At 43.2% G+C, this 26,806-nt stretch overlaps 3 protein-coding genes and 3 non-coding genes across 16 annotated transcripts in view; 5 read left to right on the top strand and 1 right to left on the bottom strand.

Moving 5' to 3' along the window:
• LOC133477254 (caskin-1-like) overlaps window positions 1-10,572 on the top strand; it is a 44,663-nt gene extending 34,091 nt beyond the window's left edge. For 5 of the 10 annotated variants that reach the window (XM_061771828.1, XM_061771827.1, XM_061771821.1 and 2 more), the window contains 8 exons: window positions 78-216; window positions 1,134-1,942; window positions 2,228-2,849; window positions 3,652-4,165; window positions 5,077-8,313; window positions 9,185-9,256; window positions 9,455-9,533; window positions 9,749-10,572. In XM_061771828.1, coding sequence (XP_061627812.1) covers window positions 78-216; window positions 1,134-1,942; window positions 2,228-2,849; window positions 3,652-4,165; window positions 5,077-5,161 — 2,169 coding nt within the window. In that variant the 3' untranslated portion in view covers window positions 5,162-8,313; window positions 9,185-9,256; window positions 9,455-9,533; window positions 9,749-10,572. The remainder of the gene's footprint in view (window positions 1-77; window positions 217-1,133; window positions 1,943-2,227; window positions 2,850-3,651; window positions 4,166-5,076; window positions 8,314-9,184; window positions 9,257-9,454; window positions 9,534-9,748) is intronic. The other 5 variants (XM_061771823.1, XM_061771824.1, XM_061771826.1 and 2 more) reach the window with 5 other exon arrangements.
• Window positions 9,017-9,105, top strand: LOC133477538 (small nucleolar RNA SNORD60). The gene has a single exon (XR_009788393.1). It is a non-coding gene; the product is annotated as a small nucleolar RNA SNORD60 (small nucleolar RNA).
• LOC133477536 (small nucleolar RNA SNORD60) lies at window positions 9,299-9,387 on the top strand. Its single transcript, XR_009788391.1, has one exon. It is a non-coding gene; the product is annotated as a small nucleolar RNA SNORD60 (small nucleolar RNA).
• Window positions 9,572-9,662, top strand: LOC133477537 (small nucleolar RNA SNORD60). Its single transcript, XR_009788392.1, has one exon. It is a non-coding gene; the product is annotated as a small nucleolar RNA SNORD60 (small nucleolar RNA).
• Window positions 10,573-11,294: 722 nt separating the features above from the next.
• LOC133477252 (guanine nucleotide-binding protein G(I)/G(S)/G(O) subunit gamma-13-like) lies at window positions 11,295-14,745 on the top strand. Its single transcript, XM_061771817.1, has 3 exons — window positions 11,295-11,458; window positions 12,341-12,455; window positions 14,317-14,745. The coding sequence occupies exons 2-3, from the start codon at window positions 12,358-12,360 to the stop codon at window positions 14,420-14,422; spliced, it is 204 nt and encodes a 67-aa protein (XP_061627801.1). The 5' UTR covers window positions 11,295-11,458; window positions 12,341-12,357; the 3' UTR covers window positions 14,423-14,745.
• On the bottom strand, window positions 13,615-26,621 carry chtf18 (CTF18, chromosome transmission fidelity factor 18 homolog (S. cerevisiae)). Of its 2 annotated transcripts, none has more exons than XM_061771803.1 (23): window positions 26,394-26,621; window positions 25,652-25,744; window positions 24,437-24,560; window positions 23,803-23,992; window positions 22,478-22,570; window positions 21,927-21,979; window positions 21,720-21,858; window positions 21,384-21,608; window positions 20,182-20,279; window positions 19,981-20,104; window positions 19,658-19,794; window positions 19,485-19,578; window positions 19,303-19,401; window positions 18,471-18,601; window positions 17,841-17,955; window positions 17,543-17,767; window positions 17,273-17,422; window positions 17,060-17,190; window positions 15,923-16,067; window positions 15,730-15,825; window positions 15,181-15,250; window positions 14,758-14,917; window positions 13,615-14,388 (listed from the first exon to the last, which is right to left on the bottom strand). In XM_061771803.1, exons 1-22 carry the CDS (start codon window positions 26,479-26,481, stop codon window positions 14,796-14,798), a joined length of 2,742 nt encoding a protein of 913 aa, XP_061627787.1. In that variant the 5' UTR covers window positions 26,482-26,621; the 3' UTR covers window positions 13,615-14,388; window positions 14,758-14,795. The 2 variants fall into 2 exon arrangements, with proteins under 2 accessions (XP_061627787.1, XP_061627788.1); XM_061771804.1 differs by having other exon boundaries at window positions 13,615-13,765.
• Between the last annotated feature and the right edge of the window lie 185 nt (window positions 26,622-26,806).

Here is a 26,806-nt window from a genome sequence, read left to right as displayed (position 1 = left end):
ATCTGTTATGAAACAGTGTTAAGCGTGTTGAAATGAGGCTTTTTCATCTCACTGTGCCCGTGTGTGTCTGTTTGTAGGCCAATCTGGCAGATTTCCTTTCTCACTTGGGTCTCAGTCAGTACTACCAGGTCCTGGTGCAGAACGGTTATGAAAACATTGACTTCATCTCTGACATCAGCCTGGAGGATCTTCAAGAGATCGGTATCTCGAAACTTGGTAAGGTGCCACTGGGTCATTTAGGATTTTTGCAAAGATATTTTATATTGCTACAGTATGTACAGTGTACAGTTTCTCAGCTGTGAATACAGGGGGAGAGCTTTGCTTATTGACATTCCCTCTTCGGTCCTTAGCCGTTTTATTAATCTTGGCCTCCCTATGCAAGTTGGGGAAATTGAATTGTGGTTCTTCAGTCAAAAGATGTTTTCACAACCCCAATACTTCTATGCCAGTTATTGTTTTGTTAAACTAAAGTGTCCTTTTGGGGATTCGATTGCAGTCATGGACCTATTCCTTCGGGGTGCTTCAATCAAAGGACAATTTGGCTCTATTTCATAAGGAAATTAAATTGGAATCCTTCGGTCATAGACCGCTTTTGTTGTCAGTCGTGGGTATTCAGACCTAGGGTCTCTTGGTCATGGACTTCTTAAACTCAGAATCCCTACGCCGGCTCAGCTATTGAGTTGGGGTCTCTCGGTCATAGGCCATTTGCACTACCCAAATATGTCAATGTCAGTTAAGGGAATCCAACTTTGGGTTCTTCGATTGCAGGATGTTTTGGAGCCAGTTGAGGGAATCAAGCTGGTGGTTCTTTGGTCATTGGCTGTTTTCTTAAACGTAGCCTCCCTATGTCAGTTGGAGGATTCAGTCATGGGCATGGGGATTCAAAGTGTGTGCACCTAAGTCAGTTTTCTTAACCTATGTACCCCTAGCAGGCGGAACACAGGGTCTTTCGGTCATAGGATTTCCTAACCTCCACATAACTATGCTAGATGGAGGAGTCAAACCCATGATCCTTCGGTCACAGTTGGTTTTCTCAACCTTAGTATCTTTGTGCCAGTTGGAGGAATTGAACATGTTTCTGTTTTCTTGACATATGCTCCTAAAGCATACTCCTTCCACTTGTCTTCACTCAGGCCACCAGAAGAAGCTGATGTTGGGAGTGAGGAGACTGAAGGACTTACAGAGAGGAGGAGTCGGTCCGGAGGCTCGAGAGAGTCCCTCCACACCTCCACCTAGTCCAGGCGGCAGCAGTATCTCGGAGCCCCACACAGAGGCGAGGAAACAGCGGGAGGGTGGTCCAAGCCCGTTGGCGAAACCACGGCAGAGTGTCTCTCATTCCCAAAATGCCCCGCATGCGCTGCTGCAAACTCCGCCACAAACCCCCACGCACACTCAAAACCAGCAGGCCTCCCCAAGAGCTCGGCCGCGGCCCTCCAACCAGCAAGCAACGGCGGCAGATTCGCCCGTGCCGATGCTCCGGCTACCAAGCGAGGAGGAGGAGCGACGGAGAACTCACAGTTTGATTGGCTCCGAAACAGACTCACGCTACGCCACCGTGTGCCGCAGTAGCTCCGCTCGCACCCCTGCGGTCGCCAACGATGTCACCGTCAACCGCAGCCAGTCGTCGGTCACACTCCGTCCTCGCCGGAAAGGTCGGCCCCCGACGCCTCCCAAGCGGTCCTGTTCTTCCATCACCGGGGGTGACGGGGAGGGAGAAGGACAAGGGGAGGGTTTCCTCGGCCTGCCAACTTTTCGAGAGAGGCGAGCCAGCGACTGCGGCAGCTTGGGGTCGGCTTTAAGATCTCAGGAGTCAGCGGGCCTGGAGAGATCAGAGGGGGCTTCAGGGAGCGTGCGCAGCCTCGCCGCCATGCTCGAGACTTCCATTGTGAGCGGAGCCAAAACCCTGCCGAGGAATCTTGGAAGCAGCACCAACTACCTGCAGGTGTTTGTGTGTTCAGAGCGGACACTTTCCTTGCCACTTATGTAAGCCGGGTTTCCACCAAGCACTACAGTTTGCTTCAGCTCACCACAGTGTGGTTTGGTAGAAGTGGACCAACAAGCTGCCAAGTAGTTCCTCCATGCTTCCTCCATATTCAATTAAGATTGACTATACTACACAAAACTGTAGCTTATGATCTCTCACGGCACACTAAAGTGCCCCGGCACAGTGTTTGGGAATCACTGGTCAAATTACCTGTAAATATCTTAACGCTCATGTCCTTTCCAGGTCAGCCCCCCCACGCTCCGTCGCCAGGCCGGCTCAGGCGGTCTTGGATCGGAAGATGACTACGTCCTAAATCGACGCAGGACCATCGGCGGACCTGAGGGCGACGGGGAGGCCCCCAGGCAGCCGCCACAGCAACGTCCAGAACCGCGACCCCGCTCCACTGTCGTCTCCTCCGCCGCAGAGATCTCAGACGGCTCGGCGACCCTCCGAAGGAAACCTCGTCCTCCTTCGAAGGACCCGGAAGTGCCCGTGTCTCCCACGGTCGTCACCATGACAACTGGCTCTGACACCTTACGCAGGAGGCAGCGCGTAGTTGAGCAATCAGAAGGCGTCATCCAAATAAACAATAAACAATCAGACTCTCCCAGAGGTCCGGCCGATAGTAGCCGGCAACAGAACGGCGGCGTGGTGCTGAGGCGGAGGCCTGTGTCGGAGGCGTCTGATAGGACAGAGAAGAGTAGGGAGAGCTGTGAGTGGATGGAGGCCAGGAAGTCCCTGAAGCCACCAGTCTCGTCCAAACCTTCCTCAGTGACGCTGAGGAAGACGCAAGCGGACCCCCCAACCCCGACGCGACGGGTCCCCATATCTGGTCCTGATAGCGCTGACACGGCACAGAGTCCTGGTGAGACGTTCACATTAGGGCTGTCACTATTGAATCTTTTTAGAATCGAATAACCTCTAGATATTTCATTAAGGACTCGAGAAATCGCTTTTTTTTTTTTTTTTATGTTTTTATGTTTTATTTATTGATTTATTTATTTTACTACTAATATGGATTTGATTCTCATTTATGAGGGCTGGACTTCTATCCTTAAAATGTATATGTTGGTAGTGAGTGTATTATATAAACTGAACAGAATTTAAGACAACATATAGCACAAATAGCCTTTGCTAAATGGTTAGCATCTGCGATTAGGATTAGCACGCTAGCGATTAGCATTTTAGGTAAAAAACGCTAACTACCATACAGCTCGCTCATACGTCATGTTATATGTATATTACACATCTAAAAGTCTTTAAAAGCACTTACAGACGCTCCTCTGTCACTTTTGGCAATTTTTTTTAAGGTCCAACATTGTGTCCGTCTGTAACAAAAGTCAATGCAGTAAACATGGATAGTGGCCAAATGGTTCCGGGCGACGCAAATTGGGTCCGGGTTGCGCAAATTTGATTTTATTAATATTTTTTATTACCTCGAGGAAAATATTTTTGCGTTAACCAATTTCTGTGGTCAACTTACCCGAGTTAGCTGATTTTTTTTTTTTTTTACAGCCCTAGTTCACATAAACATACGAACGACTCGGTTAACAAGAAATTCGGTTTATGAAAAACATTTTTGAAAGGAAAATTTGATTAATCGTTGCACCTCTTTATGGATGTATTATTGATGTGTATGACAGCCTCTTTAATATTTTTATTGGCAGAGGCAAAGCGTGTTCCTCCTCCCGTGTCGCCCAAACCTCGCGGGCCTCCAACAGCTCCCAAACCTGGCAAAGCTACTGTGGCCTCGACCGCTGTGAGCCCCGTAGCCACCGCCGCCCCCAAGCACTCCCCGCCGCCGTCCGCCGCCCCTCTGCCCGCTCCCGACACCCCTTCCGGCCCGTCCCTCTCACCGGGACTCCCCCTAACGTCTCCCTCGCCCGCCCAGAGCCCATCCACGCCGTCCCCTCATCCCGTCAAACCGCCGCGCTCCTCCATCGCTGGCCTCTCCATCGACCTGGTGGGAATGCAGGAGGAGGAGGAGAGGAGGAAGGAGCGGGAGCAGAAGAAGCACAAAGAGGAAGAGGAGGAAGAGGAGAGGACATCGTCACAGAGGGAAGGAGATGCGGAGGAGGAAGAGGAGGAGGGGCAGCATCGTCTGGAGGAGACTAGCGCCTCTTTGGCTGCAGCTTTACAGGCTGTAGAACACAAAATACAAGAGGATGATGCACACAATGAGTAAGCGTTTGCCAACAAGCGTTCTTTGTGGGGGGGGGATCATAAACTTTAGGAGAAACTATTTAATGTCCAGTACTTGTTGGATGAGTTGAGCAAGTAGGGCACCAAGTTGTTCCCAATTACAAGTGTTCTGAAATTGGCACAGCTTTAATTAGCGCCTCTGGCCTCTAACGCTCATTAGTGGCCACTGAGGCTGATGGGAATTGCAGTTCATTTTAGGCGCTTTGTCACTGACCCAACCTTAAATGAAACCTTAATGGAAATTTTTTTTTTTCCTGTGTGATCTTAAATTACTAGCAGAATGTTTGCAATGACTTCTATTCAATTTCAAATTAGAAGAAAAATTTATTCTAATTTCAAATTAGAGAACGATTTCACAATACACCACCACACAAAAATGTCACAAAAGTATATATATACTGAAATAATGACAATCTCATCTCAACTTACTCCCAAATTTACTTAATCAGTGTGAAATCTGGGCCTGTTTAGTTGAACACAAAGCTGTATGAATGGCAACAGGTTGATACACAGGTTAATTGTACTTTCTGCCATTTAGTGGAGGTGCATTTCATTGTTCTTCTTGTCACTCTATGTTTTTAGCGTGGATAAATAAACAAAGACACATTATTTGTAGTAACTAAATAATAATTTTCGGACCAAAATGTGACCCCTTGCACAATGCAATATTTTATGTGGCCCAACCTTTTGATACAAACACTTAGAAAGCCAAATTTAAATTAAAAAAAATATATATATTTTTTTCTGTCATAATTGTTAAAACTGCCAGTATGACCTGACTGTGATAAAAATAAAAAGTAAAAATCTGTGGGAAAAAAAAAGTGCCATCTCTGGCCCCAACTTAACCCTGCTTATACACTCATTCTCGTTACTCTACCCTTTCTTTCCAGCAAAAAGACAACAGTGTCCATCCTGGATGACATCGGCAGCATGTTCGATGACTTGGCCGACCAACTGGACGCCATGCTCGACTGATCTCCCGAGTTTCGACACTTCCCGTCCGTCCATCCGTCGCCTTTCTCTGGATAGCGTCGAGAAACCGCTCCAGTCCAGAGGCTGCGAACGTCTGCGTTTTGCACCCAAGTGTCCAGGAAGGTGTCCTCCTCTTGGTTCTCTTCGGATGCCCACCACGCTTTCCATGCACTCAAACACACATTCGAACATACACATAAAATAACATGGCCTGCGATGCTCTGAGCTGACTGAGAAGCACAATCATTCTCCTCATCTCTACAGACGAGAAGAAAACAAAAGCACATGGACTGACTTGCTGGAGGGGAGAGCGAGACAGACAGGAAACAGACAGTTGAGCGTTTATTTAAAATAAAAAAAAAAACATGAAAAGTAGACCACTTCCGTCCCTGTCTGCCAAGGATGCAGTTTTCCCGCTTCTCTTCTTCCGTATGAACGATGGAGCGCGCTCCACTGAAGTTCCCGATGCGTGTGTGATGCGTTGTCTGTTCATGTCGTTGTTGTTGCTGTTGTTGTCGTCCAGTTACGAGCGTGGTGTCCTATAACGAAATGTCAGTGTCCTCCTTCCGATAATTCACACTATAGTTATTCCAAAGATCGGAATTACGTGTGCCCGGGAATTCCAGGGGACACCAAAACACCAGAGGTGGGGGACTGGAGTCATTTGACTTGACTCAAGTCAGACTTCAGTCACCAATTTTAGGACTTGGGTCTTGCTTGACTAAAACATACGAAAGACTCAACTTTGACTTGGTATTCATTTGACTTGACTTAAACTACATAAGTCTTGACTGTTTGCATTTGACATTCCTCTTTTAATGACAAGACCGTGTGATATTAGTTTTGTGTTTTTTTGGGGTTTTTTTGTCTTTTGCATGCAAATTTGGCAACCTACTGGTATGCTACAACAGTGATTCCCAAGCAGGAGGAAATTATCCAATTTCACTTCATTTGTCCAGGATTATCTATTAATAATGACCAATATATCTTTGTTCATCTACAAATGCCGGCGACATATAGTGACAGGCAGAACAATTAAGTTCGATGACTGAAGGTACAATAAACCTGTGTGGTGTGTATCCAGCTGTTGCCATTTACACAACAGAATAAGCCTTGGCTTACTTGCGAGTATAACAGCTTTGTGCTCAATTAAACAGACCCAGATTTCACACTGAGAAAGTCAATTTGGGAGTCAGCTGAGATGACATCATCATTATTTCAATATTCATACTTTTTTGTCATGTTTTCTAATGTAAAATGTGTGCCTTGGCGCCACAACCGTTTGGAAACACAGGTTACTAGGGTAACGCAGCAACCTGAGACTTGCTTGAAATTTAAAGGTTAAGACTGAAGACTTGAGACTTGCACATATATGACTTACTCCCACCTCTGTCAACACACAAACATACCCTCACATCCTATTTTAATCTTGCTGGTTGTTTCGGTGGTGTGTTTGCTCAGAATTGTAATTACATACACACATTATGCAAAGACACAGACAAGCACATGGTGTATCCCTCTCGTCTCGCTGCAGTCGACAGTGTTTTTCAAAGATAATCCTATATTTCAATGCTTTATATGGTAAATCCAGTATAGTTTATGATAGACACAGTATCTGGTTGTTTGAGCTGTTAGAGCTCCCTCTATTGTTGATTAGTAAACCTGCCTCTGCGCCCCCCCCCCCCGCCCCTTCTCCAACCCAGTGTGTCAATTATCTGTTTACTCTGCATCTCTCTGTGCCTTGGTAGTGTTCTTTCATACTTTTTCTGTTGTTGTTGTTGTTTGCCTACTAATTTTGTTTGATGCTCCCCCAGTTCCCTCATTAATCTCCCAGTGTATCCATGTTAGAAGATGCTTGTAGGTTTGTTCAGTATACGACCATTGAGAAGCATTTTTGCAAGCCCTACTTTAAGCTGTTATAAATCACTTTTGCTGCCTCTTTCCCTCTGAGCTTTTTCCAATTTCCAGTGGTGGAACCTCTCCATGTAGGATAAAAACCGCCATGCATCCCCAATAAAGTCCACTCGTATTTTTATGCCCTTTGGAAAAAGATTAAAAAATATATTTGAGAGACAGATATATGTGAAGAATTACAATATTGTTTATGGATCAGAGGGGAGCTTATCAAGTCTGTACATTTTTGACTGAATGTGCTGTGAAGGCTGTCGTGCTACAGTCGGTTCTAAAGGTTACGTTTTCTGCTGTGACGATGCATTCCTGTACAGATGTGAACTGATTAAATGTAAGGATTAAATTTACGCACGTTCTCGGCTCCAATTCAATTTATGGCGGCATCCTCTGCACGTCGCTGTCGAGGTACAGGCTCTATCTAGCGTTATATATATCTATGTTGTCATAGATATGAACACTAGATACAACACCCCCGCTGTAGCAGCCTTGATAACCGACGTGCCGACGTGGCATCCATGTTGTGAAGGTCGTCGTTACTTTCGCAACCTATTTTAATGAGGGTTACTGTTTTGTCAACACGAAAGCGTTTGTTATCAATACATAAAAAATGTTTTCCATGTGAAAGGGACTCCCTGTTCCCTTGTCGTAATTGTATGGAGTTTTAATGCAACCGTCGCCGTCGGCACGGAGCACAAAATGGGCGGCTCCATTGCTATAATGAAAAAATATCGGAAGCGGAGGGGCGGGACTTCCGCTTTCCATTTTGTCTCTTTCCGTTTCCGCTCTTTCCTTTCTTTCTGCAATGGAGGACCACGTTGCCGTCTCTGTTCGAGTTTATTTAACACCAAATGGCAAATACGGTCCAAATGGTTCTCTGCTTTACTTTTTTAATTATTACCGGTATAGAAGAAAAGAACATAGCTGAGGTGGGTATTTTTATTTTTAAACACGCTTCTGAGCACGAGACCATGTGGCGTCGAGGCATGTGAAGAGAAAAGTTAGATTAAATCGTTTCAACAAGTTGTAGCTTTAACATGTTAATAAAATAAACTCATTTACATCTAGGTGCGTTTAGTTTAACCATCTGACTTAAATAATTGACTCTCTCAGAAAACTTCTCAGTACACGAGGAACCCATTTATTTGCACAGTTTTTATAAAATGGCCCCCAGCAAAAGTTATGTTTTTTTTTTTTCTCTCCTTCCCCCCCAACGGTTCTTTCCACAGTGCGAGGGCATTAAAAGGGTAAGTCCACCTTTACAATCGGTGAAATACATTACAGAGGGTCCTCGGTTTACGACGAATTTGTCGGCAAGTCGAAATTCACAACATAAAATCATAAGTATAGTAAATACTACAAATAAACTCAGAGGTGATATTGATTATCAGCAGTCAAGGAGGTCGATAACCGATATTTGGAGCTGATATTCATTTGTTAAAGAACGGAAAATATTGGCGTCATATTTTTTGAATAAAAACTTCGTTTATATTCCTTGAAGCATATGCTTATTAAATAGCTTTTCAGCTTTGCAACATGCGAAAAGTGCGTATCTTTATAATCTTGGATAATAGAAATCGTTGTTTTCAAAATTGAACAAAAAGTGCCCAGGCTCAGCAGCGTTTAAGTAAAATGAAACCTTAAATAAATCGCTGCCCAAAACAAAGCTTAAAAAGTGCAGGGAGTTCACAGGATTGGCAGCATCGCTTAGAAAGTTAACTGAAAATTGAAATTGTTACTTGAAGTTTACCCAGTTTTAAATTGGAAAAAAAAAAGGTCCCGTTACCGATAATTGGCCCGGTCAATATTCAGTCTATCCCATTCCCCTGTAAATATTCTATGGAAAATAACAGAACCTTAAGTACAGTAGTAATTTAGCGTGCCACCTTGTGCTGTTCTTAATTCACCTCAGTGTGAGGTCGTAAACCGAGGACCCCCTTCGTACAAATTGGCCAGTGATGACAAATGAAAACACTTTTCTGACACCTACTATGACAGCTGAACTATAGCTTGTGATTCTACCGTTTATCCTGAGGCTTCACAACTGTTTAAAAAAAAAAAAAAAAAGTAATACATTTTTATGTTCCCTTGGTAATAGTTCTCTTATCCTTTACACAGAATGAAGGCAAGGTCCCAAAGAGGGTCTGCTCTGAGTTAGGGTACATTACACCTGGCTGGATGTGAGAGATGGTGAGCTTTTCATTAATATACGTTGTCAGTAGTTTTTCTTTGAGCCGGTGATGACAAATCAAATAACTTTTCTGACACCTACTATGACAGCTGAACTGCAGCTTGTGATTATACTTTACACCCTGAGGCTTCAGGCTGTCGAAAATTAGAATGCATTTTTTTTTGAGTCCCCTAATTCATTTATTTTCTTCCACACAGTAGCATGTTGGAAAGGTGTCAATCAAAAGGGACGGGCCCGGGTTGAGGACGCCGTTCGCCTGACTGCATGTGAGAGCTGGTGAGTTTGTGATTAAAACTGTCAGTGGGTCTCCTATTAGCCGGTGATGACAAATCAAATCAACTTTTCTGACACCTACTATGACAGCTGAAATTCAGCTTGTGATTCAACGTTTTAAAACTGAGGCTCCTTTGCTTGTTGTTGCATAACTGCATCGAGTAAGATGAGGGTGCTTAATTTTTCTTTTCTCTCGCTCTCTCTCTCTCTCATCGCAGTTTTCAGGCCACCGCTTAAAAGATGACGCTTCGTTTTGAATAAGAAAACGGCACGGGGATTGTGCCGTCTCTGGTTGACCACGGACTGGACACCAGCTCCTGCACTTACTGTTAAACGCCCTTACTGTTTTTATTTATTTTTTTGTCTTGGAGTATGTCAATATTTAAAATTTTATTCAATGATTTCATTATCTATTTTGAGTTTGATGGGTGAGAATGACAGATTTCGTGATACGCACGGGACAACAGAAGTGCCAAAATTAAAAAGTGAAATACCGAACTAATTAATGACGCATTTATATATTTAATTTAGGCACTGTTGGTCCTCCATATGGGGAAGGATGAGAATCTACTCAGGAAATTGCTCAATTTCTCTTATTTTCTTATTTCTTCTTGGAATAATACGGCTAATCTTTACTGGATAAAGATTTGGAATTTAACTTGGAAATATTTGATTAACGATAAAATGAAAGTAAATTCAAAAATACTTTATAGGCTGTACCCATGTAAAGTTTTTCGACAACAGTTCAGAAAAGACTGATGCTAATTGTTTTTGTGAAGAATCCCCTGAAGATGTTTTTCATTTATTTTGGAATTGGCTATTGTGTGCCAATTTATGGAACTGTATTTATAACTTGATTTCTCTTTGTATAGAACACTGGTGGTCCGGGGGCCAGATCCGGCCCGTCCCATCATTTTATGTGGCCCGCGAAAGCAAATCAAAATTGCTCATTGTGTTCTGGTGTAATACCATTGAGATATTTGCAAGCATTTTTTTGGGTTACCAATCCCACTTTGAAAATAAATGTAATAGTCGAAAAACATGTTTTTATATGCTTCTGATTTCAAAACTGGTTATTCGTCAATGTGTTGTGTATGTTGTATGTAATTACAGTATATGAGGTAATCTTTCATTTATATGGGCTCACAGTTGTAGCAGCCCTCCGGGGGAAGTCATACCTACGATGTGGCCCGTGACAAAAATTAGTTTGACACCCCTGGTATAGAACAAACTCTTTCCTTTTGCCTTGAACATCTTTGACTACCCATCTGTAAACAAAAAAATATATTTGGTACTATACTGTTGGCTGAATGGCATTTACGAATGTTAATACAGTAATTTAAAAAGTTTAGCATTTTTGAAAATGAAATCAAGCAATATATTAGGTCCCCTAGACACTCCAATAATGTGAAAGCAATGTTTGTTTTAGAAATCCAATTATTCCTCTCTTGCTCGGGCTAAACACTTAAAAAAGCTTTTATCAGATTTGGTTTAGTCCCAGACTTTCCCAAAAGTGTTATGATTTTTTTCATAAATATGGGAATGAAAGTACATGAAAATGTCCCAAAACGGTGAGCTTTATCTTGCCTTGCCCATGGAACGAATCAGCATTGACTTCATGTGGTGTTTGGAGGCCACGCCCCTCGAGCGTCCTCATTTGCGTGCACGCGCCTCACGTTTTGCAGGCAGGTGCGCGCACGCTTTGCCAGTCAAAGCAGTCGGCCGCCACGCCCCTTTACGTCCTCCCAACATCCAGTCGTCAAGCGAAGGGGAGTACCGAACACACACACACACACACAAACACCGCATCCTCCTCCTCCTCTTCGCTATAACCAGGACCAGACCACCGGAGCGACTCCCGACGTCAGACCTCATTACCGGCCGTCCAGCTTCGCTTTCGCACCGCCGAACACCGCGCGGACTTTCCGGTAGGCCCCGATGCTCGCATGGTTTTTGTGCCACTAACCTCCCCAAGCAACACTTGAAAGCAAACGTTCACCCAACGGAGAAAGATGCGTCTTAACGTGCTCGTGTTTCATTAATAAGTAACCACATTGGGGCATTTGGTGGCCGTTACCGGCGCCCGCAGGGGCGGATGCTGATGGAGGAGCCGGGAGTCGACCTACTTACAAGAGATCCGTTAAAACGGATGACGGTGTGTGTTGGTGGGGAAGATCCTTGATCTTCGTTTGCTATGCGGGGTCTCGCTCGGCCTCTTCCGGCTTTGCAAGCCGCATCCCGGCAGGGTGGGGCACACTTTCACACGGATGGAGGTGCAAGACCGGAGGATCTCATAAGGATCGTTTCATGGGAACGTGAGCGTTTTAGTGACATTATGATGACGTCACTTACAAAATAAGCGCCGAAGACTCCTGTAACGTTTGATTCTTTGGTGCACCCAAAAGGTTCAAGAGTTTATTATGACCCACGCACGCCTCCCACTTTTTTGGCCTGGCTTTAATGTGCCCCTTTGCTCCTTGCATCACATATCAAATGAATCGACTACCATTTGGATAATCGATTCATTAACTTAAAATTGTCCAAATCCTCTGATTTCAGCAGGAAATATATTCTCAGATTTCTGTAGTCCTTCATGAAAGCGGACTGACAATCGTTCGTTTCATCAAAATAAGGGATTTCAATGTACATCTGCATCTGTGATACAGTACACTTGTCACATAGGTCCGGGTGGAAACGCTTTATAGCAAAGAGTAACCAACTTTGAAGTGCAAAATAGCAGGCAAATCTTATTGATGTCAACTCAAAGGAGCTTCAATAACAGTTCCTTTCCATTTTTCTTGTTCCGGTAGCGTGACTAATATCTACTATGGACGACTTAGATGTTCCCCAGATGCGGAGGGAAGTGGAATCGCTTCAGTATCAGCTGGCTATCAACAGGGAGAAGTCCTCCATCACAGTCACTGAGTGAGTGGAAACAACACACATTGAAGTTTTGACATGACGTGGAGAATTGATTTTAAATTGTGGCCACAATATAGATATAGCTATCGTCTTCACAAAATGCTAATTTGCGGCTACGAAATATGAATATGGCATATGATGCTCAGTAGCGGGCTGCGCATATGGTAGCTGGGCCGTCAGTGGTGACTTATCACTTAATCCACCAAAAATCCCCAAATAATTGACGGCCCCCTAAAAGGAGTCTGTAATTGCATACAGATGCCAAAAGATGGCGGCAAAGCACTTGTGGCTGAAAGGACGCTCAGGCATCATCTCCGTGCATCTTGCATGTACACAAACATGAACCCATGTTACATACAGTAGTTCATTATTCAATACAAACAAAGCAGCTTCACATGACGCTCATCAGTATGGCGCTGTTATTCAGTATAGAACTGTATTGAACTGCGACTATACAATGGTTCACTGTGCATGTAATACAATCAGTGCAGTCAAGCAGTATAAAATGAAGAGAAAAGACTGCTCGGAATATCCATCCATCCATTTTCTGAGCCGCTTCTCCTCACTAGGGTCGCGGGCGTGCTGGAGCCCATCCCAGCTGTCATCGGGCAGGAGGCGGGGTACACCCTGAACTGGTTGCCAGCCAATCGCAGGGCACATACAAACAAACAACCATTCGCACTCACGGTCACACCTACAGGCAATTTAGAGTCTCCAATTAATGCATGTTTTTGGGATGTGGGAGGAAACCGGCGTGCCCGGAGAAAACCCACGCAGGCACGGGGAGAACATGCAAACTCCACACAGGCGGGGCCGGGGATTGAACCCGGGTCCTCAGAACTGTGAGGCTGACGCTCTAACCAGTCATCCACCGTGCCGCTCTGCTCGGAATAAATTTATACAATTTCTTGGAACGAATATTGGTATTTAGGTTGTATCTGTAGGTCAGCGCTTTCGGATAGTCCGCCCAACACCGAACAAACGCATGAAATACTAAAGTAAACAGACAATAAAGAGCCAGGATGCTCTAGTGGTGGGCCTTCAATATAGTGGTTAATCTTCGTGTCCCTGCTTGATTGCATTTATTTTTTTTTTAAGCAATCGTTTATGGGGATTAAAGTATACTCACTCACATTTGTGAAAGGAGAGCCAGAGTCACCGGTGCACTTTACAGCCATTTATTGAATGCTGAGAGAACAGTAGAACACATCAACACAATGAGTACACACGTACAGGAGCTGCTGTCGACCACTGCTCACGCCCAGACACTCACACGTAGACTCATCGACGCCACGCGCCACCAGGTCCCGCCTCTTAAAAGGCACACACATGTACACAGACACTACAGAATATACAGTATTTTCTATCATTTTCATGCTTGAGATTTTTTGTGTTCCATTTTGTTTTTACAGGTGTGTGTGGGTGGGGCTAAACTATTTATAAAAAAAAAACAAAAAAAAAAAAAAAAAAACATTTGCCTCACTACGCCGCAGATTTTGTGGGATTGTGCGATAAATGTTCACTGTACAATCGTATTGCAGTTTCTTGTGAGCTCCATTTGCCTGCCCCGACAAACAAGTTCAAATATTAATCCCACAAACTAATATTCCGTACGCTCGTTATACCTATTTCATGGCCACAAATCCACACTATGTGCACAGGTTATATGCATTTTGTGTCCACAATTTAATAATTTGTGACAACAAATGTCCATTTTCTGGATACATTCTATCTATATTGTGGCCACAAGTCATGTCTGGGGTTCTGTATGTACTGGATGCCACACATAACTCATAACCATGCGTTGTCCACTTTGTTCCCTACAGTCAAATGTGGGATGACTAAAGTGCATGTTTTTCTTCAGGCTGGTGAAGTGGATCGAGGGTTGCGTGTGTGAGGATCCGTTCCTGAACCCTGAGCTGATGAGAGCAAATCCCTGGGTGGAGAAGGGGAAGTGTGTGATCCTCTGATGATCACACACACATACACACACACAAACTCGCATTAAAAAAACCATATCTACACACAGTCAATGCACGGACGCACCATGAATAATGTGCACTCACATAGTCACGTTGCACTAAAGAGACACGCACGCACACTACTACTATTTACTACTACTTATTTATCTGGATACTTTGAATGCTGTTATTTTAAGACTGCTGTGTGTGTGTGTGTGTGTGTGTGTGCGCGCGTGCACAGCACCGAGTAGCTTTTTAGTAGTTTGTTTTTATTGGCTCTTTACACTGTCAATCAAATAATAAAAGACTGTTTAGAATTTAACAGAACCAAAGAGGTGGCGTACTTCTGTGCTTTTGGTGGCGGTCGTGAGGTGGGGCGGAGTTACAGGAGTTCCCGGATGTAAACGTTCCGCCGCACGGCGTTGGACATGCCTTCGTTGAAGCGGAACCACACGTCGCTGTTGCCCACCGCCTTCCCCATGGCGAGCACGGCACACTTTTGGCCTGCAGAGAGAGGGGAAAGAGTTTTTTTGTGTTTTTTTTTAAGTGCTTGTCCTCTTGATCTGCCGGCTCACTTGTACAGTCAGTCAGTGCAAATGCAGGGCCGGGAATACGCAAACTAGGTGGTATGACAGTAAATATAGTAAACTACAAAACGCCTCTCTGTATGGTGTAGTATCACAGACTTATACAATCCTGCAGTGGAAATAACGAGCCAGATGAGGGTTTACCGTTGCAAAGCTCGGTGGGAAAAGTGGTTTTGGTACCTGTGTCTGAGGACGATGCTGCGGTCGTCTGTTTGGGTGCAACAGGGCGGCCGAAAAAGTCCACCTCTTGCTGTCAGGAGAAGAAAGAAGAAAGAAGGGTGGGGGGAGGTTAGTGACGTGAGGCCACATCACGCAAGCACTTTTAACACTGTCACAAGTCAGAAATGTCCTCGATAGAGGTCAATACATGCTTCATGCCACATTAGCCTAATTTAGCAGTTTCACCACGCGAGACGAAATCCCAGTGATGTCCTCATTATCGGCATTTCTATTTTAAGATGACAACGGTGCTACTCACTTGCACCACCTACAGGCAGCAACTGAAACCGACACAACAATACTTCAAATGGACAAAAGGATTATAAGGTAACACGCGCACTGACAATAAATCTGAGAGAAATCATAAAGTTGCATTGTGAAAGGAAGGTTATTTTTTTATGTATAGGTACATATACATTCAGGTTTTCATGATCAGTGTTCTTAGTATGAAAACCAAACTTTAAAAAAATAAATAAAAAAATAAAAATGCAAAACTGATGAGTGTCTCACCCTGGGCTCCACTGTGGTCTGTCTGACAATATTCGCCAACCTCTGATGATGGTTCCTGATTGGTTTAGGAGCAGCGCACATCATCTCTACCTCTTTCTGTGTTACACACACAAAAACCGATTTATGGCGACTTAAGTTCTGACGAGTGAGTATAAATAGGATAATTTATTATTATTTTTTTCTCAAAAGTCACCACTATGGGGTTCCGCTGTAACATCAGTTGCTCGGCCCTCCTCATCTTCTCCTGCTCCATCTCTCTGCTGATGGTTTGTTTTGCCTGATAGGTCAACTGGCGGCGAGGAGGCAGGCCCGAAAATCTCACCACCGCCTCCACACGCCTGCAGACACATGCATGCGCAGTGTGAACAACTACACGCATCAGGAGGCACACCAAGTGTAGTTTTCAATCTTGAGGGGAGAAATAAGCTTCCACTTTGCCTGGTTGATACATCTGGAATCAAACCTGGATTTCATCATTATCCAAAACGCTAATCTTCTTAGCACTGAGCTCCAGCTCGCCCCCAAACACACACTTACGTAATTGCTGCATGCCTGCTTCATGCCTATAAATACTGCATCAATCTCTGTAATGGTGTGCTATTTATTGCACAATTTCACAAACGATCAGACATGCTGGCATGTTTCGGGTCACTGCCCTTCCATGAAACTCAAAAGCGCTTAAGCTTGAGGGCAGGAACCCTATGGCCTGACATTTGAAGGGTTTTCTCGTAGACAGCAGAATTCATTGTTCCATTAGTCCCAGTACGTCATCCAGGTCCTGAAGAGAAGCACCCCCAGACCATCAAACTGCCACCACCATGTATAACTGTTGGCATGATGTTATTTTTACGCTAAATGTAACGAGTTGCGTACCTTCTACAAAGTTCAAGTTTTGTCTTGTCAGTCCACAGATTATTTCGTCTTGGGACTCATCAAGATGTTTCTTAGAAAATTTAAGGCGAGCTTTCACATTCTTTTTTTTGTCAGTCGTGGTCTTAGCTGTGGAACTCCCATGGATGACAGTTTTTCCTGGGGTCTCTCTTATGTTTGAGTCATAGCCACTGAATTAACCGAGGCCAATAAGGGCTCTAGTTGTTTGGATGTTGTTTTGGGTTATTTTGTGACGTCCTTGATAAGTCGCCGTTGCAATGACCGCTCTTGATAAGTTTCATCAATGTTCCCAGTTATCTCCAATCGTGGATAATCGACAAATCTGGCAGTAATCAGGCCTGGGTGTGGCCAGTGAAACTGAACGCAGACATTTTTCACACTTTGTAGCATCCATATATATTGTGTATTAGCGCATGTGTGTGTGCGCGCGTGCACTCACGGCTCGAGGATGTATGTGTACTGCCCCTCGGGGGTGCGGTCTTGCCGGTACGAGAGATTGTACGCCAACATGGTATTGATCAGCTCGCACATCTGCTCCTTCTCTCTGCGACTGAACAGCTGCGGGTTCACCTGGAGGAGACACAGGATTTTATTGATCCATATTTGTCACGGGGAATGAATTTGGGGAGCTTCAGGTATATACTGTACGTACGGGGCGTAGTTTGGGACAGATGATATCAAGGAGCAGTGTGAGAATGTCCAGGGTGAGGTTAAGATGGCTGATCCTGGTCCTGATGCTGGCCGGAATGTCGGACAACATGGTGGACAGAGCGTTTCTGCTGCTCTGGAGATTAGAAGTCGCCTGTGTGGGCGGGCGGGGGGGGGGGGGGGGGGGGGGGGGGGGGGGGGGGGGTCAGACAATGTGAACTATGTGAATGAACAAACTATCCATGTATGCATCTAGTCAAAAATTGAGATTCACCTCGTGCTGGCTGTGTGGATAGTTGATGCGAGGCACGTGCGGGTGCGCGAACAGGAAGTGATAAGCAACAGACAGGAAGGGCAGGTACTTCATGAGGGTGAAGCTCTGCCCGTGCAAGATGACTTGGTTGAGCCGGTCAGAAAAGCTCATCCAGTCCAGAGCGTCGCACACGCTCTGCAGGTTGGGATCTCGCACCCTCATGGACAGATAGTTGTCATAGAGACCCTCAGGGAAGGAGAGTGAAATTAGAACGCTAGTGGTGCTAAAAATATATTATAATTTGGCACATCTTTAATACCTGAGAAACTTTTTCATATTCTCCACTAGATGAGGCCAAGTCGAGAATGTGCTGGAACCTCTGACCGCCGCCCCCTGAACCAGGGACTTCCTCAAACCTCTCACCAATACGTTTCCTACAGAAAGTTTGGGGATCAGATTTAATAACTTTTAAATGATATTGAATAAATGTTGCCACAATATCTGTTATGGTTGATCAACTAGTAAACATTTTTACAGTGACTGTCGTTTGACTAATTCATGCTATCATGTCTATCTACAGCTCTTTGGACTACAAAGATGGATTTTATTTTTGGACAGCAGATTTGACAATTGTCATTTTTTTACAGTAAGTATAAGGCTTATTCTAAACTTTTTAAGGATACACGACACCCTTTACATACTCAGGAATGATTACTTGGTCATTAAATTAGAATAATTTTTTTTTAATGAAACAGTCTACCTTTCTCTCTCTACCTGTCACTGATCAGCAAGTGGATGTCTGTCAAAAGTGTACCACTTTGAATTTTATTTGATAGAGATTTGCCACTTCTGTGCAACAAAATGGAGAGGGAGGGCGACAACGGGTGCCTTTTCTCAAACCTATAAGTCATACTTGTGGCAAACGTGGCATTAAATGGAGCTACTGTACCGTTTAGGCCGTGGTAACTGGAAGATCTCCTGCCACAGATTGAACACTCCTTTGTTTTGGTCCTTCTGGCCCACAGACGCACACTGGATGGTCCTGGTGTTGAGCTGCTTGTGACCTCGGCCGAAAAGGAACTGCAAAAAAAAAAAAAAATTTAATAGTGCCTTGTCATTCCATAACCACGCTTGGAACTCAAAACACAAATCTCAAATCATCTTTCTCCAGTGAAATGAATGAAAATGCCATTAATCCGTTCCGGCCACCCAAAACAAAAACATCCAACAAAAATATTAGCAATGTTTATTAATAAGAAAACAAGCACTCTATAGTATTGTAGATTATGATAAATTACAGTAATAACGTGTTATGTGTTAACATGAATGTAAAGAATTAAACAGTTTGCACATCATGATAATTCAATGGACATTGGGCTGCTTCTTCTGGTGTGTGTGCCTTGGGCACCTGGGGACAGCATACCTGTAATACATCATAAAAGAAAAGACAAGAACCCCAAAAAAATGGTGTCTTCCAAACTCAGTAAGCTGCAGCGATGTCATTTTTAGCAAAGGATAAAGAATGTAAGTCTGCGAGTATTGTTATATTGTGTTTCTACATGTGTTGCTCCACTGTCTGTGTTCAAATATCAATTGCATAATTGATGCTAGTTTTTTAGTATGAAGGCATTTTACATCGTGCGTTACCAATAAGCTAGTGGACATTTTGTAATGGGCCCCTTGTATGTGGTGATTCGACAACATTTTTTTCCTGTTTTGAAGTACGTCAAGTGAGGAAAATAGTTGCATACTCCAAAGCTTGAACATAGATGCCCTCTTACCTGGAGTGTGTTGATGCAAGACCTGATGTCGTTGTCTGTTTTCTCACAAAGTAACATCAGCGTGCCGGTGTCTGCCTTCATCCCCTGTCGGAGAGAGATCTGCGAACCAAGGACACAAACGTGGCAAAGTGTTTTATGCGTCGTTGAGCTACTTGATGTGTGTGCGTGCGTATGGCGTGTACCTCTGCCAGTCTCTCAGCCAGACGGGAGGGCTGAGTCTGGGGGAACGTCAGGAGGAAAGCCTGCTGCCTCAGCAGTCTGAGAGCTGGAACGTAACTGACAAAAACACAACGGATTATTAAAACAATTTTCTTGCTTCATGCGGCCGTTTAAACTTAGGAGTCGTTTTTTTTACAGGTCGTTACAGATGCAGATGATTGGTCGCATGAGAATGGATTCCTTCTTTTTCTTCTTCTTTGCGGAATCCGCGGCAGCTTCACTGCCGTGTCCGTCTTTTCTGTTCAGGGTCGCCAACAGTATGTTGACAGCAGCCTGCGCAGAAAAACTAAATAAATTCAAACAATTTTTCGAAATTGTATTTGTATTTATTTTCTCTCAGCACTGAAGAGGAAAATAGTATGTACTGGCTATTTAGTTCAAAATCTGTATCAGCAATAAGTAATGTGCACACTACACATCACAACACAGTTAAATGAGTATGGTTTTAGTCCAACGTACTGCCGGGGCACCGTCAATTTCGTCAATAACGAGGCAGTTTGGCCGCTCGTTGGCGCCTAAAACGGATTTCATCTGCGTAGCCGTGTCAATGCGTTTCTGGAACACCTCAGCACTGCGATCGTCACTGCACAACAACAAAAAGTCAGCACAGGAAAAGGATTCTAAATAGAAGGGTAGTTACTGACTGTTGGCTTCTCTAACCTTGCGTTGATTTCCACTACATTGTAGCCAGCATGCTTCGCAATAACATGAGCCAGGGTGGTCTTCCCCAAACCTGGAGGGCCAGACAACAGCGCCACCTAGAGAGAGTGAAAGTATCAGTTATTTGAATTAATGACTCAATGGAATAGGTATTTGTGATTATTAAGGTCGATGAAACGCATTTGAAACTGTGGATTCAATTCTGAGATTCTGAACTAAAATTCATAGTCAAATTTCATTCTAGCCAACTGATTCATGTTGGGGAAACAAGCTGCTTCAAAAAGGAATTGAGGGAATACAGACACGTTGAGGCGCTAACGTTACAAGCCTGGGGAACCTCGCATCATTCGCTCCACGTTATTACGTATTTCAGGTAGGCTATATTTGCTGTGAATTAGCCTTCCTCCATACGGTTCCCAAGGAAGTGAAAAGTACAAGTGCTTGTGCTGTTAAGAAGTCTTTGGACCATAACCTCAGTACGTCAAGGCACCGCTGTATAAACAAAAAAAAGCTACAAAGTGGAATCTCAGATTACGAATTTTATTTGTTCAGTGACCCCATTTTCAAACAGAGATAATGTTTTCCATTGAAGTGAATGGAAACGTAATGAATCCGTTCCAGCTGAAGAATGACGTTACATTTAACTTAGTTCGATTGTTGTGTGGTTAAAAAAAAAATAAAGACTGCAAAACAGAAATAGGTGAAAACACAACTGATGATTATGAAATAACAGTGAGTTCGCTAGCAAATCACTGTGCCGTGTCTTCGCCGTTAAAGGTACCGTAATGTTTACGTTCACTGTGGTTACTGCTAGCCCGAGATGGCCACCACCTCCCACAATGCAGCACAGCTTTTGTGTTGCACTGAGGGACGTGGTTACTATTTAAGACAAAAAAAAAAAAAGAAGAAACCTGCAGCGCACAGCCGTTGATGTTTATGCGGCAAGAAAAACAGTTTATGAAAAAAAGACTGTTTGCAAACCCAAACTAGCGTGTAATGGTGTGATTTAAACGTGACAAGTTGATATTAAGCGTGCTGTAATTCCTTTTTCTTTTGTGTATCTTGATGCAATAATGCCAGAAACCTTATATTGAGACACCTGGTATTTATTTATTTGTTTGTTTAAATTGTGCAAAAATGGCAAACGGTCTTCTTTAAGGTAGCGACTCAACAACATTGCCTTGTTCAAAACACAAGTTCACCTTAAATTTGGGCCGTTTGTACAGGTCCAGTTCGGCCTCCAGTATCTCCTCAGTCATCTCCATCTTGCTTTTGAAGCGATTTAGGTTCTGATTGGCTTGATTGGGTTTGAATGAGGCTTGCTTTGGGGCTTGTCTGTCGGGCCGCGCGGGGCGAGAAACCCTCTCTCTTCCGAAAACCACAGTGTCCCACAGCTTCAGCCACTTCAGCAGACAACGGTTGGTAAACTAAAATAAAAACAGTTCCAAAAAAAAAATTCTGTCACTCAAGCGCCATGTAAGAGGTTTCATTTATGCAAAGAATGATGGTGTGAGGGTATGGACATGGACGTGGCGTACATCATCACTGAGCAGCTCAGTGTAGTGGCGAGGAGAATATCTATCAACCCACAGTCGAAAACTTTGACCCTCAGAGTCTTCTGGATCCCCCTCTTCCTCCTCTGTACCTTCAGGCTCAACCAAGATGTCATTCACACTGCTGGAATATGATACAATGCAAAATGAAAATTAAATGCTTGTGCGAAAGAAAGCGGCGCGATGGAGTACCTGGCTAGTTGCTCTGTGAGGCGCTGTGACTCCTCTACAACCTGCTGGTGGCGCTGCAGTTTAAAAGAACAATTCATTTTCACAGTCTTAACTATGTTTTGTCCTTTTGTATCATCCTGGGATTTGTGAATAAATTTTTATTTTTTTTTTTAATCTGAAAAAAAACTGAGGTAAGGTATATTTTATTCAGCTAATTTAGCATTTTGTTATGTGTGCATGGTTTGTTTTGCTCATGAGGTACCTGTTGTCAGTTCACTCCTGATTATTCTGTCAGAATTTAGCTTGAAGAAAAGTGTGTCATGTGATTTGTTTTTCTTCAGTATGCTAGTTAATAAAAGGGGAAGCTATTTTTTGTGCAGAGGTTTCCCCCCCCCATTGTGCCAAGTTATCATTTCATAGTCTACTTTTTTACTTTTACTTCAGTCAAGGAGTTGAATCCGTACTTCTACTATTACCAGCCTTTTTTTTTTAACCGTAATAAAAAAACTACAGCGTGTGAGTATATTTGCCACTTGTTGGTGTCTGCCATAATAAAGGGGTGATGTACTCACTCTGTCTGCCTCTTGCTCTCTCAGGACACCTACTGGCACAGCGATCAGCCCCAAAGAACCCTGGGAGTTTGGTACCATTCTGCAGTCTGCCACCTAGACACAAAGGGCCTCATTTACTAATATCCCAAAAAGCAGGCGCTAAATTGTATGTTCACTCATGCTAAGAGATTGTGCTGGCTGTGGGCAAAAGGTGTAAAAATGGTGGAGATGTCCATATTTAAAAGGGTGTTCTGCACGTTAGGTAGCTGTAATTGCTTTCATCAAAAAAATTGGGCACGCACCTGAAACGGAAAATGAAGTTTAAAGTGATGGAATTGAAAGTGTTAGGTGGAAGACAAACAAACACCTAACCTAACCTGACAATTGTGTGCTGAAATTATCCAGACACAAGGAAAGGCAGTTGGAGTATTTTTATGGGTGATACGGCATGACTCCTTCTTGTGACTGGCTTTAAGTAAGCCCATAGATCGAAGGTGCCAAACTCTTTTTTTCATGGGCCAAATTGGAGTTGTGGTTTCCCTCGGAGGGCCGTTATGACTGAGAACCCATATAAATGGATGATCGCCTCATATTATTACAGAGTAGTTTTGAAATCAGAAACCAGTAAAAACGGCTTGTTCAAGTATTATTCAATTTATTGTAAAAGACGTATTGCTAACCAAAAATGTTTGCAATATCTCATCATTTTGAAAAGTGAAGAAAATTAGCAATTTGGGTTATTTAGCAAGAAACATGATGCACATTATTTGGTTTTGCAGGCCACATAAAATTATATGCTGGGCCGGATCTTGCCCCCAAGCCTCGAGTTTGACAATTGTGTCTCAGATTATTCATAAACTCCACTATTGCATTGCTAAATAGACCATATGTTGCAAAGAAAAAAACATTTCCGGCTTATTAAAAATGTTTGCACAAGTGGAAAAGATAAATTCTCCCTGTTGCATCTCATTTTCATGTGCTTTGCTAGCACCTCCGTGCGTGCCGATTTACACTTGCCTTTGACACACGGAATTTAAAGATGCAAAATCAGCCATCGCAATTCGTCTCAGATTTGATAAATCGCATTTGAACTACACGGCAATTTTGCATGCTTGGCACTAGTCCTGGCTGCGCCAGTTTACGAGATCAGCCTCCACATTTGTTTGGGTGAGCAATTCAGTTTGCGCCAGTCATTGTACGTGGAAACCTTTAGTAAATCAGGCCCAAAGTAGTAACACAGCATTGGTGAACAAATACAAACACTGTGAAAATGGACAGCATTTTGGAATTAATCATCTACGACTGATGTGTTGCAGTCCTTCTTAATACATAACGCTTCAGTCCACCTTTTCTGCTTCGGTGTCCTTCTGGCGGAGGTAGATGCGACTCCCCGAAGAGTCGGTGACGGTGACGTAGTCGCCTTCTAAAGGGGGTCTTCTCATTGCACGTGACTGCGTTGCCATGGCAGCAGGTGGCCTGGGAGACTCTGATATTGTTGCAAAGCCACTGATATCCAGAGCTGCACCTGAGGAAGCTCTGGAAAGCCACAAAATGCGTTCCTTAATTGTTACGTCTAAATACTGTATGTGAATCATGATATACGAGTATAGTCAACTACCTTCAATTTAAATGGTGCTTGATTTTAAGCGGTTACATAGATGATTACTTAATCATTTACTCTTTTTCTACCCCCCCGCCCCCGCCCCCGTGCTTGCGTGTTTTCTCATGAGGTAATCAGGTTAAGTGAAGACTAAGCTGTCCGGGTAAACGGTTGGTTGTCTATATGTGGCCTGCGATTGGCTGGTAACCAGTCCAGGGTATACCCCCCCCCCTTGCGCAAAGTTAGCCGGAATAGTCTCCAGCTCACCCGCGACCCTAATGAGGATGCGCACGTCTATAGAAAACGTATGGACGGATATTATTTAATTCTGAGATGTATGTAAAACATCTCTGTGAATATTTCCTGCCCAATACTCCTACCCGACTGTATGAGGTGGTTCATAGTGTTCTGGAGAGGAAGGCGGCGTGATGTCATCACTCGGCGCAGAGGTAAAAAGTCGCTTGACCACACCGACGTCTTGCTTCTGACGCTTTGCTGTTGGAGCTTGTATTAAAAAAAAAAAAAAGGACAGCAAAGAAAAGGAGAAAGGTCAGGGTGGATATTTATAGGCTAGACAACAATATTACAGTTTTTCCGCAATTGCCAAGCAACATTTCTTGAAGCCATCCACAGTTCACTCTAAACTGCATACACAAAATACAATTTTCAAGCCAGATTTGCAAGTCCTGACACTCGGTACTCAAAACCAAACATTATTGTCAAATCAGACTTCAGGTCAATCAAAATGAAAAATACAGCTGAACAGTTATTACACACAACATGGGGGGAAAAAAAGGAAATCACAATGATCACATCATGAAGCTGTAGGAATCTTTTTTGATCGCAATAAAAAATGAATTAGGCAAAAAAAAAAATGTTGAGCAAAAATAAAAAATACAAAGCTAAAGTACTACGCCTGCAAGTATAATGATTTTTTTTTTTTTTATTGAAACCCCTTTTGTGTACAGCACTGTATAGTCATATGTAAATGTGTACTGTCAGTAATGAAAAAAGCAATTACATGTTCTCCTCGGTGACTCTGCAGACTATGGTGGGCACAGTCAATCTACTTAGATTTGGCTGCTCTCGTTGCATTCTCGTTTCCCTCGTTGTCAAACCGAGGACAAGAGCATGGTCCACGAAACTTGCCTGTACTTCGTCTGTAATACCAATTTTTTTTTTGTCTTATACCTCCTCTCGCTCTCTCTCCTCTTATTCTGCCTCTGTCTCTCAGATTGTCTCAATCCATAGTGAAACTTCAACAACCAGTGTCATTGAACTGTCTTTTATTACTTTCGTCACATCATTAGCCACAAGTGTGATACATTTTTTGTTACTGTGTTCATGTTGAGACACCTGTGCTTTCATCGAGTTTCACTTTTGTTTCCGGTGCCTCCCGTTATGCAACACAAATGCATCAGAGTGCAAAATGTGAAAATATGTTTGCAAGTTATGTCTAACTAGGTGAAGGTTCTACAAAAGACTTCGATTCAATAAGCAGGTCCAGGGCACTGAGGATTCGGTTCAGACCATAGGGTTTTGTGTTTTCGCAATTTAGAAATATCGTAAACAGTCGCAGTGTAAAGCAAACTCACTGATTGGCTGATCAGACAGCTGCTGGTATTCTAGGTGGGAGGAGTCATCATTTGCACTCTGCCTCTGACGCTTCGCAGGCTTGGAATATTCCTCTAAAATAAAAACAAAATATATATAATAATAAAGCTCCATGAATTAAGCAAACAAACCAGTTAAGTGCATATACAGACCGGCAGATTAATAGGATACTTTATTCATCCTGTGAGGAAAATTAGATATTAGACATAATTAGATTAATACACTTTTGTACAGTGTGATGCAGTCCAGTTACCACAATAAGCATATTAGCTTATGCTTTTTTTTTTTTTTTTTTGCTTTGCTATATTATGTTTCTGGGTCTTCATCCAAGTATTACAAAAGGTTAAAGTTACACTTACACGAGTGGAACTCATGTTGAAATACTGTTGATCCCTCGAAAAATTATTATTTATTTATTTTTTTGCAAAAATGCTGTATAGTGTCCTAACATTTTCGGAACGTGCTGTATAAGGTTAAAACACACTATTATAGCGTGAAGAAAAGAGTGAAGTCAGCGAAAAGGTAAGGAAATATATAAAATGTTAAAAAAGCAAATGTACAACCAACTAGGTGAACAAGAAAAAGACTGCACACAAATACATGTAATCCGAACGATAATTGGTATACATAGGAAAACATTTGTTCCGCCGTCACAAAGTTTACACGAGACACTGAGGATAAATGTAAATGTTTCCACAGGGTTTGTTGTTGTTATGTACTCACCTTCCAACTGAGCCAAAGCATCCAACTCGTCGGCGAACTGCTCTTCGAAATCGTCCTCAATCTCAAACATTTCGTCATATTCATCCATGGCTGCTCCACAATATCTGTGTTTATTTCACTTTTGGGAAACTCTTTTGGTTATTAAAACAAAAAGCAACATCAGTGTTGACGAAAGTTGTTTCCCGGCATTTTGAAGTCGTGGCGCTCTACTTCCGGGTAAGTGAAGCTTTCAGGCCTTTGATTGGTTGTCACAAGTTATCTTTTCCGGGTTAATGTGATTACCACAAAATAAAAATAGAAAAGGAAAATCTAAACCTTACACTGATCATTTTCCAATTTCTTGTCCATGTACTAGCAAATTGAATCAAGGTAATCACAAAAGTAAATTTTCACAGAAGAAATCAAGTAACTGC

This window comes from Phyllopteryx taeniolatus, chromosome 4 (assembly GCF_024500385.1).
Source record: "Phyllopteryx taeniolatus isolate TA_2022b chromosome 4, UOR_Ptae_1.2, whole genome shotgun sequence".
Lineage (NCBI taxonomy): Eukaryota > Metazoa > Chordata > Actinopteri > Syngnathiformes > Syngnathidae > Phyllopteryx > Phyllopteryx taeniolatus.
Note: the sequence above shows the minus strand (reverse complement) of the source record. Positions and strands in the feature narration are given on the sequence as shown.

Coding starts and splice junctions, on each gene's coding strand:
- LOC133477252 (XM_061771817.1), top strand. CDS start 12,358: ATGGACGACTTAGATGTTCCCCAGATGCGGAGGGAAGTGGAATCGCTT. Junction 12,456..14,316: donor TCCTCCATCACAGTCACTGA/GTGAGTGGAAAC, acceptor GTTTTTCTTCAG/GCTGGTGAAGTGGATCGAGG.
- chtf18 (XM_061771803.1), bottom strand. CDS start 26,481: ATGGATGAATATGACGAAATGTTTGAGATTGAGGACGATTTCGAAGAG. Junction 20,105..20,181: donor GTAGTGGAAATCAACGCAAG/GTTAGAGAAGCC, acceptor GTTGTTGTGCAG/TGACGATCGCAGTGCTGAGG. Junction 16,068..17,059: donor TACACATACATCCTCGAGCC/GTGAGTGCACGC, acceptor ATGTGTCTGCAG/GCGTGTGGAGGCGGTGGTGA.